This window comes from Dendropsophus ebraccatus, chromosome 15 (genome assembly GCF_027789765.1).
Source record: "Dendropsophus ebraccatus isolate aDenEbr1 chromosome 15, aDenEbr1.pat, whole genome shotgun sequence".
Lineage (NCBI taxonomy): Eukaryota > Metazoa > Chordata > Amphibia > Anura > Hylidae > Dendropsophus > Dendropsophus ebraccatus.
The window spans coordinates 21,539,795-21,555,363 of record NC_091468.1 but is presented as its reverse complement, the minus strand read 5'-3'; the positions used below and the strand labels follow the sequence as shown (position 1 = coordinate 21,555,363).

Sequence of the window (15,569 nt, the reverse complement as noted above, 5' to 3'; positions counted from 1 at the left end):
TTTTGTTTTCCTGCTGATACGTGCGCTATAAGGAAACAATTTGATCGTGAATTAAAGGGGTAGTCCTTTCAAACATAATTTTTAAAATTTTTTTAATTTGTTCCTAGCCCGACGAAGCGCCGTAGTAGGAGGGAAACATTGTTGCTTTTGTGAACACACCTGCTCTTCCACCCCCGCTCTCCCCGCAGCACCCGCTCTGATGTACCTGCAATAAACCACCTGCATCTATCCAGTTTGGTGAGTGCGAGATTCTGTTTCTTGACTGTTACATTTGTATCCCGCTTTATTAGTCTCTGCACCGCCATTCCGTGGTGAGGTACTTTTGCTTGCTTTAGACTCCAGTCCAAGGTATCTTGTTCAATAGTGTTCCTTGCGGCTGGTGCCGGTCGACCCACTCTCAACCTTACCATAATTTTTTAAATGTTGCTGCCCATGGTAAGACTAACAATTCATTCCATACTTGGTATTATCTATTCATTCTCCTTCCCGCAGTTCTGAGCTGCTGCTTTCTGCTGAAAACACAAAAATCCGTATGTGAGCCTTTCTATCTTTTTCCCATTTTCCCCCTCCGTTCCAAGATGGCTGATGTAAACAAGTCCCTACCTGCAACTATGTGGCGGCTTTATAATGCCAGGAGGGATAATAACAGTGAGCTCATTAGCAACCTGACCTCAGAATAACCTTCCAAGCTTCCAGCTCGGCATTTGCATTGTAAGTGTATGCAGCCAAAGGCAGAGCCAGAAGAACTCCGTCATCTGCGCGAGCCCCAGTGGACAGCCCGTTGAAATGATTTTTGCGGTGATAGGTACCCTATAAATGGCAAAGCCCTGGTGAAAGCCACACGTTCAATTTCATCTTTTACATTGAACTACTTCCTGGAATTTAGAAGTAATTAACACAATGGTTTACATACTTTTACACCCCCCCCCCCCCCCCCCGCGCTGTGGAGGTTTACTCATTTTTCTCAATAAATAAGAATGGTATAATTTTGAATTAGATTTTGTGTATCCATTATTATAACAATCAGACCCCACTTTATTAGTAGAAATGCAGAAATCAAGCTAATTCTAAGGGGTTCACTTAATTTTCCTGGAAAATGCATATCTGTTATAATGTATAAGTGGAGAGGGCGAGATATGTATGCAAGTTTATACCAATCATGCACAACCACCAGTTTTCATCAATTGATGACTCCCTTAAAGTGTCACTGTGATTTTCCTTTTTTTTTTTTTTTTTTAGAAATCAATAATACAGGCGATTTTAAGAAACTTTGTAATTGGGTTTATTAGCTGAAAAATACATTTTTATCATGAAAAAGCTGTTTGAAGCTCTTCCCCCTGTCTTCATGGTTCTCTTATGGAGAAGGGAGGGGTTGAGGGAGATGGGGCACCAAAACAGGACAACAAAGAGTTAATTTACAGCTACATTACCGGGCTATCTCCCCTGAAGTCAGCACTGACCTCTCTGACCTCTGAATACGGCTTTCACACAGGTCCCGCTGTGCAATCATTTGTTCTCTGCTCTCTGCTGGCGACTAATCTCCCTCCTCCCCCCTCCCCTCTCCATAGATTACACAGGGCCTGTCTGATGTAAAAGAGTCTAGATTTTCTGATAATGAGCAGTGAATGAGAGAGGGGGGGGGGGGACCTGGGGAAAGTCTTTTTGAATGCAGATAATGGCATATTTGCCTAATAAACCCAATTACAAAGTTTATTAAAATTGCCTGTATTATTGATTTTTGCAAAAAAAAATAAAAATAAAATACAACAGTGACACTTTAAAACCTATAGCTCCCCTAAAGGGAAACTGAGGCAAAGAAATGAGGGAGATTTATAAAATTTATAACTGATAATGGGATTGGTTCTTCATAGAACCAATAAGGTGTTTTCAGAAGTTAGAGCGGTAACCAATGGTTTGTATTTCTTCTTCTTCTTCTTTTTTTATTGTGGTGGCAATGTTTACAAGATTGACAATAGTATATTCAAAAAAAGAACAAAAACTGACTTCACGTAGCAAAATAATCTTTATTAAATACACTTTTTTTAAAATAATTCATATATATTTATAAAAGAAGAGAGATAACCAAACATTAAAAAAGAGAACGGTGGCTGTCCTGGAGGTATTCCTATTGTAAACACATCACATCTGCTGGAGTCCCTTGACCTACAACTTACATCACAAACCAGGGGGATATATACTGAAATTTTCTGCAATAAGGTGTAATATTACTAGTATTACAGAATAAAGTGCTAGTGCATCCAATTCATGTACAAACCTACAGCTAGTTCATTAGTCCCCTGCTTCTAAACATTACCACCCCATCATAAACAGGGATCCAGCCAATTAATTACCTTTCACAGTTTGTTGTATGTATCCTCCAGGACGCCACCACCTGGTGGCGTCCTGGAGGATACATACAACAAACTGTGAAAGGTAATTAATTGGCTGGATCCCTGTTTATGATGGGGTGGTAATGTTTAGAAGCAGGGGACTAATGAACTAGCTGTAGGTTTGTACATGAATTGGATGCACTAGCACTTTATTCTGTAATACTAGTAATATTACACCTTATTGCAGAAAATTTCAGTATATATCCCCCTGGTTTGTGATGTAAGTTGTAGGTCAAGGGACTCCAGCAGATGTGATGTGTTTACAATAGGAATACCTCCAGGACAGCCACCGTTCTCTTTTTTAATGTTTGGTTATCTCTCTTCTTTTATAAATATATATGAATTATTTTTAAAAAAGTGTATTTAATAAAGATTATTTTGCTACGTGAAGTCAGTTTTTGTTCTTTTTTTGAATATAGTTTGTAATAACTGTAGTAGCAGTTCAACGACTTTCTGCATTTAACTCAGAGTGACTGGCACAATTATTGTATTTCATCATAGGTATTGCAGATAGACAAAACCGTTAACTGAAGATTGACAATAGGAAGCACCTTAGATTTCTAGGCACTAATGCCATCCAATACCATATAGTTTTACCATCAGGTTTCTGAGGAACAAATTCAGAGGTGACAACTGATATGGCTGTAATTCCTTTCACCAATTTTGCAAAAATGGCTGACAAATTTACCATTACAGCTGAAAAATAATAGAAGGATTCCATTATCTTTGCATAAAATACTTACTGTGCTCCAGGTGCGATCTCAAGGAAGACACGGAGGTAAAAATCTGTTTCTTTAGCCGGTTTTTTAGTTGTTACCACAATAACATATTCCCCCGGAAGGAGCTCAAATCGACCCGATACATCACGGCGATCTATAAAACCATCTTTACGCACTACAGGCTCACTGGTGTCAAAGAACTCCTTCCCCAGCGGAACTGTATCTTCAGGGTTAACCTGTCATATAGACCACATAGTAAATATATAATAACAAAGTAGCGGTAGAAGTTATCATTCTCTCTATATACAATGCTAGAAAAATAGAGAACGGAAATATTCTGTGGCGTGGTAAAAAGAGAGTCCATTAACCCCTTGCCTCTAAAGCCTGTTTTGGCCTTAATGACCAGGCTCATTTTTCAAAATCTGACCTGTCTCACTTTATGCTCTTATAGCTCAGTGATGCTTTAACGTATGCTAGCGATTCTGAGATTGTTTTTTCGTCACATATGACACTTTATATTAGTAGCAAAATTTGGTCACTACTTTGTGTATTTTTTGTGAAAAACATCAAAATATCAAGAAAAATTTGAAAATTTTGCATTTTATGAACTTCTGAAATTCTCTGCTTCTAAAAAAGGAAGTCATAGCACATAAATTAGTTACTAAATCACATTACCAATATGTCCTCTTTATTCTTGCATAATTTGGGAAACATATTTTACTTTTTTAGGGTGTTACGGGGCTTAGAAATTTATGAGCAAATTATCACATTTTGTGAAAATTTCCAAAACTGATTTTTTTTAGGGACCAGTTCTTTTTTTAAATGGATTTAGAAGGCTTGTATACTGGAAACCCCCATAAATGACCCCATTTTGGAAACTAGACACCTTAAAGAATTAATCTAGGGGTATAATGAGCATTTTAACCCTACAGGGGCTGGAGGAAAGTATTCACAATTAGGCAGTAAAAAAATCGAAAATTTAAATTTTCAAATAATATATACGTTTAGATTAAAGTTTCTCATTTTCAAAAGGAACATGAGAAAAAAAGCATGCCAAAATTTGTAACGCAGGTTCTCTTGAGTACAACGGTACCCCATATGTGGGCGTAAACCACTGTATGGGCACACAGCCAGGCTCAGAAGTAAAGGAGCGCCAATTAGCTTTTTTAATGCAGATTTTGCTGAAGAAGTTTCTGAGCGCCAGGTGCATTTGCAGAGCCCCTGTAGTGTCCGCAGGATAGAATCCCCCCAAAAGTCACCCCATTTTCGAAAGTACACCCCTCAAAGAAATCATCTTTGGGTAGGATGAGCATTTTGACCCCACATGCATTAGAGGAAAGTATTCAAAATTACACAGTAAAAATGAAAAACACGAATTTTTCCAATAATATGTTTGTTTAGTTTGAATTTTTTCAATTTCACGAGGAACAAGAGAAAAAAAGTACCCCAAAATTTGTAAAGAAGGTTCTCCTGAATACAACGGTACCCCATATGTGGGCGTAAACCACTGTATGGGCACACAGCAGGGCTCAGAAGTAAAGGAGCGCCAATTAGCTTTTTCAATGCAGATTTTGCTGAAGAAGTTTCTGAGCGCCAGGTGCATTTGCAGCGCCCCTGTAGTGTCCGCAGAAGAGAAACCCCCCAAAAGTCACCCCATTTTGGAAAGTGCACCCCTCAAAGAATTCGTCTTGGTGTGTGGTGACCATTTTGACCCCACAGGTATTAGAGGAAAGTATTTAAAATTAGACAGTAAAAATGAAAAACTTGAATTTTTCCTATAATATGTTTGTTTAGTTTGAAATTTCTCAATTTCACGAGGAACAAGAGAAAAAAAGTACCCCAAAATTTGTAAAGAAGGTTCTCCTGAATACAACGGTACCCCATATGTGGGCATAAACCACTGTATCGCCACACAGGAGGGCTCAGAAAGAAGGGAGCGCAAATTAGCATTTTCAGTTCAGATTTTGCTGAAGAAGTTTCTGAGCGCCAGGTGTGTTTGCAGAGCCCCTGTAGTGTCAGCAGAAGAGAACCCCCCCAAAAGTCCACCCATTTTGGAAAGTACACCCCTCAAATAATTCATCTTGGGGTGTGGTGACCATTTTGACCCCAAAGGTATTAGAGGAAAGTATTCAAAATAAGACAGTAAAATTGAAAAACTAGAATTTTTCCAATAATATGTTCGTTTAGTTTGAAATTTCTCAATTTCACTAGGAACAGGGGAGAAGCTGCATGCCCAAATCTGTAACGCAGGTTCTCCTGAGTAGAACGATACCCCATATGTGTGCATAAACCACTGTATGGGCACCCAGCCGGGCTCAGAGGGGAAGGAGCGCCAATTAGCATTTTCAGTGCAGATTTTTACGAAGAAGTTTCTGAGTGCCAGGTGCGTTTGCAGAGCCCCTGTAGTGTCAGAAGAATAGAACCCCAGCAAAAGTCACCCCATTTAGGAAAGTACACCCCTGAAAGAATTCATCTTGGGGTGCAGTGAGCGGTTTGACCCCACAGGTATTAGAGGAAAGTATTCAAAATAAGACAGTAAAAATGAAAAACTCGAATTTTTCCAATAATATGTTTGTTTAGTTAAAAATTTCTTAATTTCACGAGGAACAGGAGAGAAAACGTACCCCAAAATCTGTAACGCAGGTTCTCCCGAGTACAACGGTACCCCATATGTGGGCATAAACCACTGTATGGGCACACAGCAGGGCTCAGAAGGAAGGGAGCGCCAATTTGCTGGAGCAATACCGCAGCTAGTAATAGTTATAAGAATAGCGCAGTTACTAAAATACAATAAAAAATGAGATTACAGGTAATGTGGGGTGGTCACGGGCAACCTGGGGTGGTCACGGGTAACCTGGGGTGGTCACGGGCAACCTGGGGTGGTTATGGGCAACCTGGGGTGGTTACAGAGAATCTTGAGTGGTTACGGGCAACGTGGGGTGGTTACGGGCAACGCGGGGTGGTTACGGGCAACGCGGGGTGGTAACGGGCAACGTGGGGTGGTAACGGATAAACTGAAGTGCTTATAGGTAATCTGGGATGGATACCTGTAATTTGGGGTCGTTACAGGCAATCTGGCGTGGTTACGGGCAATCTGGAGAGGGTCACTGGCAATTTGGGGTGGTTATAGGCAACGTGCGGTGGTTATAGGCAACGTGCGGTGGTTATAGGCAACGTGCTGTGGTCAGGGGCAACGTGCGGTGGTCAGAGGCAACGTGCGGTGATTAGGGGCAACGTGCGGTGGTCAGGGGCAACGTGCTGTGGTCAGGGGCAACGTGCTGTGGTCAGGGGCAACGTGCGGTGGTCAGAGGCAACGTGCGGTGATTAGAGGCAACGTGCGGTGGTCAGGGGCAACGTGCTGTGGTCAGGGGCAACGTGCGGTGGTCAGAGGCAACGTGCGGTGATTAGAGGCAACGTGCGGTGGTCAGGGGCAACGTGCTGTGGTCAGGGGCAACGTGCGGTGGTCAGGGGCAACGTGCGGTGGTCAGGGGCAACGTGCGGTGGTCAGGGGCAACGTGCGGTGGTTAGAGGCAACGTGCGGTGGTTAGGGGCAACGTGCGGTGGTTAGAGGCAGCGTGCGGTGGTTAGAGGCAGCGTGCCGTGGTTAGAGGCAACGTGCGGTGGTCAGAGGCAGCGTGTGGTGGTCAATGGCAACGTGCGGTGGTCAGAGGCAGCGTGCGGTGGTCAGGGGCAACGTGCGGTGGTCAGAGGCAGCGTGCGGTAGTTACGGGCAATCTGGAGGGGGTCACTGGCAATTTGGGGTGGTTACGGTCAAGATGTGGTGGTTATGGGCAACGTGCGGTGGTTACATGTAATCTGGCGTGTTTACGGGCTACCTGCGGCGGTTACGGGCAAACTGGGGCGGATACGGGCAACCTGCGGTGGTTACGGGTAATCTGGGAGTAAACCGCAATTATTACTATAATAAAAAGTGTGTTTTATTTTGTTTGTATGTTTTTCACTTTTTCACATTTACACTTTTTCACTTGTTCTTTTTTCACTTTCATTTTCACTGTATTACTATGATTACTGTGATATTTTCTATCACAGTAATCATAGTTTAGTGACAGAGACCAAATTGGTCTCTGTCACTTTAAATTTTCAGAGCTAACTGCTTCTGACGCGCATGCGCACATCAGAAGCAGTCAGGACGTCGAGGAGGACGGAGCTCCAGGATCCGGTGAGTATATGGGGAAGGGGGGGGTGACTGGGGGACGGGGGTGACTGGGGGGGGTGGGGGGGCGACTTGGGGGGGGGGCACAGTGACAGTTTTTATCCCCTGTCACCAATGATTTATGGTGACAGGGGATAAAAAGTGCCGGGCAGCACTGGGAACAGGCGATCGGCGGTATATAGTATATACCGCCGATCGCCTGCTCCGGGACCACACGGGGGGGTCCCCGATCACTGCCCCATGCTCTCCGCTACCTCCGGTGGCGGAGAGCATGGGGCTTTGATCATTATTTTATATCCATCCCTGCGAACAAACATCGCAGGGATGGGGGCGGCCATCTTGGATCTGATGGCCGCCCGGGTACGGGGATCTGGGGTCTGATCGGGGGGCTGATCTGGGGTCTGAGGGGATATTTTTCATCTCCCCCCACCGTGGATTCACGGTGGGGGGAGATGAAAGCTCTCGGCGGCGCCGGTAATTCCCGGTACCGGAGATCACCGCTATAACGGTAATAGCGGTGATCTCCGGTATCGGGGGACAAGGGGAGGGGGCCGGGGGACACACTAGTTGTGGCGGTGGGGGGAGGCAACGTGCTGCAGCCTCCCCCCGCCGCCCGATCTCCCCATAGACGCTGCGGTCGCATTGACCGCGGCGTTTATGGGGTTAACTGCCCGGGGGGAGCGCGGCTCCCCTCCGGGCAGAGGCAGCAGGGGGATGCTGTGTGACATAGCATCCTCCTGCTGCCCGATCTTCTATAGGGACAGCGGGGGGAGGCAGGGAAGCCATGACGTTCCTGGAACGTCATGTTGCGGGAACTACCTGCTTTACATGACGTTCCAGGAACGTCATTTTGCGGCAAGGGGTTAAATATTTTAGTTATTATCTACAATGATTTTCTATAAGCGCGAGGGAAAAAGGTATAAGCTAAAAAAATGCAGTGAAAAGGGCGCAAATGATAAATTCTCCCCAGATTGTTTTTGTGGGGTTTTTTGAAAACATTTTCTTCTGGCAAGATCAGAAATAAATTTAAAGCGACTCTGTACCCACAATCTGTCCTCCCCCCCAAACCACTTGTACCTTCAAATAGCTGCTTTTAATCCAAGATCTGTCCTGGGGTCCGTTCGGCAGGTGATGCAGTTATTGTCCTATAAAACGACTTTTAATCTTGCAGCCCCGTGCCAAACGGCTGTGGCCTAGAGTATCTGTGCCCTAACCTTGCACCACCCCTCCGTCCCTCCTCCCCACTCTCTTCGACATTAGGAATGCCTTTGGCAGGATTTTTCCCATTCCTCTGCAGTGAACACTGCACAGGTGCCTTAACGATTCAGCCCATGTGCCGTGCTCACACAGCTGATGAATAGGAGAATACCTGCATGGGGTATTCCTAATGATAAGGAGGGTTAGGAGGAGGGACAGAGAGGTTTTGCCAGCCTAATGCACAGATACTCTAGGCCACGGCGGTTGGGCACAGGGCTGCGAGTTTAAAAGTTGTTTTTCAGGACAATAACTGCATCACCTGCCAAACGGACCCCAGGACAGATCTTGGAATAAAAGCAACTATCTGAAGATACAAGCGGTTTGGGGTGGCAGATTGTGGGTACAGAGTCACTTTAAAAGTAATGAGAAATATACAGGGATAATAATTCCTTTCGTTACATAGCATTAACATATTCCTTGGCGCTGTACAAAGAATGTCATTTCTTGCATTAATTCTTGCCCAGATCCAGGGATGGAGAATAGGGGCATAACTAGAAATAGCTGGGCCCCATAGAACCCCCCCCCCCCCCCCCGTCAGTCCTCTATAATGGTGCCTGGAGCTCTGACTCTGCTCCCCCCCCCCCCCCCCCCCCAAGTGCACACGTACACCTTTGTCTAGGGCCGTATTTATGGCTCCTGCACTAAACCTGAAGATGTCCCCTTTTCATTCAGCAATTATTATCATGATTTACTACTTTATAAACAATCATATTGATTATTGATTATTGATCGGTCTTTGACTATGTTCCCACATTTGTGTCACCAAATGCAACTCCAACCAAACCCCCATGCAGTACTCAGTAGCCGTACGGCCAGTAATCCTGGTAACAGCACATGACTTCTGGGGAAGGAATGGATCCATGGTTTTTGCCACATGCATTGTCTGAATCTTTTTTTCTACTCGATCTGCATATTGTCTGTAGCCATTCTCATCACAGGACTGGTAGATAATAGCTTCAGACAATGCACATTTAACACCACCAGACCTGATACCACCATACTGTGACTGAATAACACTGCTATACCAGTCTTAAAACCACCATACTATGACTATATAACACTGCCGTACCAGACCTGATGCCACCATACTGTGACTGGATAACAATGCTATACCAGACTTGATACCACCAAACTATGACTATATAACAACCGCCATACCAGACCTATTACCACCATACTGTGACTGGATAACATTACCATACCAGACCTGATACCACAATACTATGACTATATAACACCGCCATACCAGATCTGATACCAACATACTGGGACTGGATAACATTACCATACCAGACCTGATACCACCATACTGTGACTGGATAATACAACCATACCAGACCTGATACCACCATACTGTGACTATATAACACCACCATACCAGACATGATACCACCATACTTGTGACTGGATAACAGTGCTATACCAGACCTGATACCCCCATACTGTGACTGGATAACATTACCATACCAGACCTGATACCCCCATACTGTGACTGGATAACATTACCATACCAGATCTGATACCACCATACTGTGACTATATAACACCACCATACCAGACGTGATACCACCATACTTGTGACTGGATAACAGTGCTATACCAGACCTGATACCCCCATACTGTGACTGGATAACACCACCATACCAGACCTGATACCACCATATTGTGACTGGATAACAGGGCCATACCAGACTGATACCACCATACTGTGACTGTATAACATTACCATACTAGACCTGATACCAACATACTGTGACTGGATAACACTGCCATACCAGACCTGATACCACCATACTGTGACTGTTTAACACTGCCATACCAGACCTGATACCACCATACTGTGACTGGATAACATTACCATACTAGACCTGATACCAACATACTGTGACTGGATAACACTGCCATACCAGACCTGATACCACCATACTGTGACTGTATAACACCGCCATACCAGACCTGACACCACCATACTGTGACTGGATAACACCGTCATACCAGATCTGATACCACCATACTGTGACTGTATAACACTGCCATACCAGACCTGATACCACCATACTGTGACTGTATTACACAGCCATACCAGACCTGACACCACCATACTGTGACTGGATAACACTGCCATACCAGACCTGATACCACCATACTGTGACTGGATAACATCGCCATACCAGACCTGATACCACCATACTGTGACTGGATAACAGCGCCATACCAGACCTGATACCACCATACTGTGAATGGATAAAACTGCTATACCAGACCTGATACCACCATACTGTGACTGGATAACACTGCTATACCAGTCTTGATACCACCATACTATGACTATATAACACCGCCATACCAGACCTGATACCACCATACTGTGACTGGACAACATTGCCATAGTACCATTTTGGGGTAGATGAGAATTATTAGTTCTTAGTCAAGGTTTTAAAGGATTTAATATGGCCATTAAACAATATACTAATTCTGGTCCTGAGTACGATGATCACCACACAGGATCCTGTTCTATTTCCATACACTGGATATATGTGGTGATACCAGAAATGATCTTTTACGACTTCGATTCCTATCCCCCCTCCCCCCACCCCCCTTATTAACAAAAAAATAAGTAAAATGGGACAATTCAAATTCATATACATGAAAAGCTATTATTATGCATAGGGATGAGCATTTCAGTTCTGCAGGAGCTGCAGTCACTGGGTAGCTTTGTAAATAGACTGGGTGGGACTACAACTCCAAGTGCAAAGTTGCCAACAGTCCCCGTTTTGCCGGGACTGTCCCTGATTTGAGGAGACAGACTCGGCAAAACCATGTCCCTGGTATGTCCCGGGAAGCCCCGCCCCATTCTGGCAGGGGAGAGGAAGGGCCCTGCGCAAGTGTGGGAGCAGGAGCACCATTATCTGCACAGGCTGTCTACATCCCCACAGGACGGCTGGGCAGCGTCATGAGAAGACAGCAGGCAGTCTGAGCAGGTGAGGAGTTTATCTGCTTGCTGCAATCCGCACTGTAGTGTATACACCATCCACTTTCACACTGCACTGTAGTGTAACCGCCATCCACTGTCACTACGCACTGTAGTGTAACTGCCATCCACTGGCCCCTCTCTGGCTCCTACGTTGTGGTGGCTACCCTGCAACTCAATTGACCCCCCGAACGGAGGTGGTTTGTGAGGGGAGTGATTGAACTATACGGTGGCCTGCAAAACTCAGGCATATATGCTAGATTACTCCAATATACAGATAGAGGAACCTATACCGCTCTATCTTTCTCTGTTCAGAATGTGGAAAATGCCTCATGGTGTTAAACCCGAATGAATTGTATATAGCTGGGTGAAGTATATATCCTGCACAGCAGTTAAGCCACCCATATGGACAGAATGTGTGAAAGGTTCCACATGAGAAATATAATCTGAAAATTTGTGAAACACCGGACGATGAGGTGACGATCTGGAGAAAGGCTATACGAATTCTAACTAGTGAATACCTTGGAGGTATTGCCTTGCGTTTGAACAGATAACTTTTCAACAGCTGTTTATATGTTCAGGGTGCGGGAAACGCTCTGCAGGAGAGCTATGCTCTGAGAGGCCTTATGCTGAGAGTGCTGGATATGCAGTTGGCTATGGTGGCAAATACATATCTGAGTGAACTATATATAGCTGAGTGAAGCACATACCTTGCGCAATAGCCACGTCATTCACATGAACAGAACGTGAGAAATGGTTCGCAAGGGAAATATCCTCTGAAAACCGAGTGAACCGTTGGATTTTGACGCTATATGAATTGTTATCCAGGAAATATTCTGGGGTTAATGCCTCATGATACTACAATAATTATATAATAATAGGTCACATTATGGGAAATGCTCTATAGGAGAGCCACATTCTGAGAGACTTTATACTGCGAGTGTTGGTTGTGTTGGTGTGCCCTATAGCCATAAATGAAGGACATTTGATCTGGCATTTGGTGAACATTTCTTTTTTTTGGAAGTAGCACATTTTTGTTTTCTCCTAGAGCTACCATTGCTAGGGGTGAAAATGCCCCCCAAACTAAAAAAAAAAACAGAGGAGGCGAGTGCCAGGAAATCAGGAGGCTCAGCTTCTCTTGTTCCAGTCTCTAAAAACACAGGTCAAAAAATAGACAAATTCCTACAGGCACCCTCTGCACAGGATATGAGCGCCACAATTGTGGGGGAAACCGGGCAGGATAACGGTGAAAATGAGACCAGACTGGATAATATAAGCAATGGGGAAAATCATGCTTGAAAAAATATTGGGTGTGGTACAAAAACTGGATATGTCGGTTAATACAATTCTTTCACAGATGGGAACGTTAAAAACTGAAGCTACATTGATAAGAAGTGATAAGGAAAAAATGAGGGATAGAGTAAGTGAAACAGAAAAGAGAATCTCTGACCTAGAGGACGAACAGTCCAGTCTGAAAAAAGAGGTAAAGCGAATGGGTCAGGAAAGTGACTACAACAAAAAGAAAATGACTGATCTTGAAGATAGGTCACGTAGATCCAATGTTAAGTTTATTGGATTTCCTGAAGGTGTTGAAGGGAAAGACTGCACTTTTCATATACGAGTGGTTGGTGTCTACTTTTGGAACTGAATCATTCTCTAAATTTTTTGGTATTGAGAGGGCCCACAGACTCTCTACTAAACTACCAGTTACAGGTTCTCATCCGAGACCTATACTGATAAAATTGCTGTTCCACAGAGATAGAGACACACTTCTGGATTTAAATAGAAGGAGGAAAGAATTGACTTTCAATAATCAGAAAATCAGTATATATCCAGACTTTTCCTTTTCTACTAATCAACAGAGATCTAGCTACATTGGAGTAAAAAAAAGACTAAGGGTATAAACCCACACACCGTATATGCAGCGTATTTACTGCTGCGATACGCAGCAAACTCGCAGCAAACTCGCAGCAAACTCGCAGCAGATTAGATCTAAATAACTGAACACAGCATCAAATCTGTACCAACAAATCTGCTGCGTATTTGTTGCATATCTGCTGCTTATACGGTGTGTGGGTTTATACCCTTAGAGTAGCGGGTCTGCAATACTCTTTACTATATCCTGCTCGCCTCAGGATAATCTACGAGGGAGCGACAGTTTTTTTCGAAGTTGCAGGCCAGGCGTCCTGATGGTTGGAAAACAAGGGGATTGGCTAATCCTGCAGTGATCTAGGCTAGGTTTAAAATACTGTATATTGGATTATAAGTATTGTACTGGTATATGATTTAAATTAGGAGGTAAAGTATATATTCAGGGTAATGGTTATTTAAGAGGGAGGGGGAGAAAGCATTACGTGATCAAGGTAGAGGTTCAGGATGGATGGTGATTTTGTTTGCCTTCCATTTGAGCCAAGGGGGATGAGGTGGTCGGTTGTTTGGATGTTTTGTTTTGTGTTTTTATTTTTTATTTATTTATTTATTTTTTCCCGGTGTGCTACCCTCTCACTCTCTCCTGTACAAAGAGTATGGTCAACCTGGGCACTTTTTTCAATGGTATTAGTGTATGGATAGTTTAAAAATCCTGTCATGGAATATTAGGGGAATGGCAGATAGACATAAGCGTATAGCAGTCCAAGATGCATTAAGGTCGCACCTTCCCGCTATTATTTGTCTCCAAGAGACTCATTTGACGGAAGAGACATCCAACTTGATTAATTTTAGATGGGCAGGGGCAAGTTTCCACTCATTTTACTCTACATTTTCCATGGGCGTATCTGTCCTAATTCACAATGCCATTAGTTTAGTAGTATTGGGAAAAAAGATCGATAAATATGGTCGCTACATAATACTTCATATGTGCTGTGACAACATAGAAATGGTGCTTGCGGTGGTTTATTTTCCTCCTCCTTTTTCTGTGAAACTTTTTTTGGAGATTGATGAATTAATCCAAAAAATGCCTCCATGTCCAAGGTATTGGGTTGGCGACTTTAATGAGATTCTGGATGATGCAAAGGACAGGCACAGACTAAATGGTAAGATAATGGCAGATTTGACCTTGCCTTTGGCGAAGCTTATTGGGGAATTGGGATAGTAAGACTTATGGAGGGTTAAGAATGGGGATATTCAGGAATTTACATGTATCAACAAGACTCATAAGACTATGTCGCGCATAGACCTAGTGCTGGGTAACCTCTCTGCTTCCGAAATAACTAGAGAAGTTAAAGTAGGGCGGAGAGGCTACTCAGTCCACCTTCCATTAATATTTACATGTCAGAAACTAGTAATGTGCCCTGAGAGAGTAATAAGAATAAATCCTATATGGCTCCATCATATAGATTTCAACTGGGTAGATATGATTACAGCGTATTTTGATATTAATGTGAATACAGCAAGTATAAAAATTGTATGGGATGCCTTTAAAGCCACAATGAGAGGCGAGCTATACAGTAAGATTTCAGCAAAGAGGAAACACAATAAAGAAAAATGGGCTAAATTGTTCCAAGAGGTGGAGAATAAAGAGGAGATATATCGAAATAACCCAACTCAGAGCGCATGGGATGAATGGATGAGCGAAATAGAGAATTGGGATAGAGAAAATATCTTAAGATTAGAGTTTAGAGATCAGTTTATAAGGGCAAAGAGTGTCATTGAGGGAGATGTCCCTGGTAGGTACTTGGCCAGATTGGTACAGGTACAGCAAAATTAACATCAGATAACAGTGATAGAGGAAAAGGGAAAGTTGTTCACCAACCCAAAAGATATTCTAGGAATATTTAGGAATTATTATATTAATTTATATTCCTCCGAGAATTCCTAGAGATTGATATTTTTCTAAAAGATATAGAGACTGTACAACTGATGCCAACCCAAAGAGAGGAGCTAGACCGTCCTTTGTCGGTATCAGAGGTTTGGAGAGCAATTAGGGGTTTGGGAGGGGGTAGGGCTTCGGGCTCCGACGGACTTCCTATAGAAGTCTACAAAATGGCTGAGGAGAATATTGCGGAGGAACTATTGAAAGTTTTTGAACACTCCATTGAAACAGGTGATCCTCCTGAGTC

At 43.5% G+C, this 15,569-nt stretch overlaps 1 protein-coding gene across 1 annotated transcript in view; it reads right to left on the bottom strand.

Annotated features, from left to right (window-relative positions):
• Nucleotides 1-2,354: 2,354 nt before the first annotated feature.
• LOC138773999 (calpain-2 catalytic subunit-like) overlaps nt 2,355-15,569 on the bottom strand; it is a 44,587-nt gene continuing 31,372 nt past the window's right edge. Inside the window, exons 11-12 of the mRNA XM_069954543.1 lie at nt 3,134-3,345; nt 2,355-2,403 (exon numbers count right to left, since the gene is read on the bottom strand). Coding sequence (XP_069810644.1) covers nt 2,355-2,403; nt 3,134-3,345 — 261 coding nt within the window. The remainder of the gene's footprint in view (nt 2,404-3,133; nt 3,346-15,569) is intronic.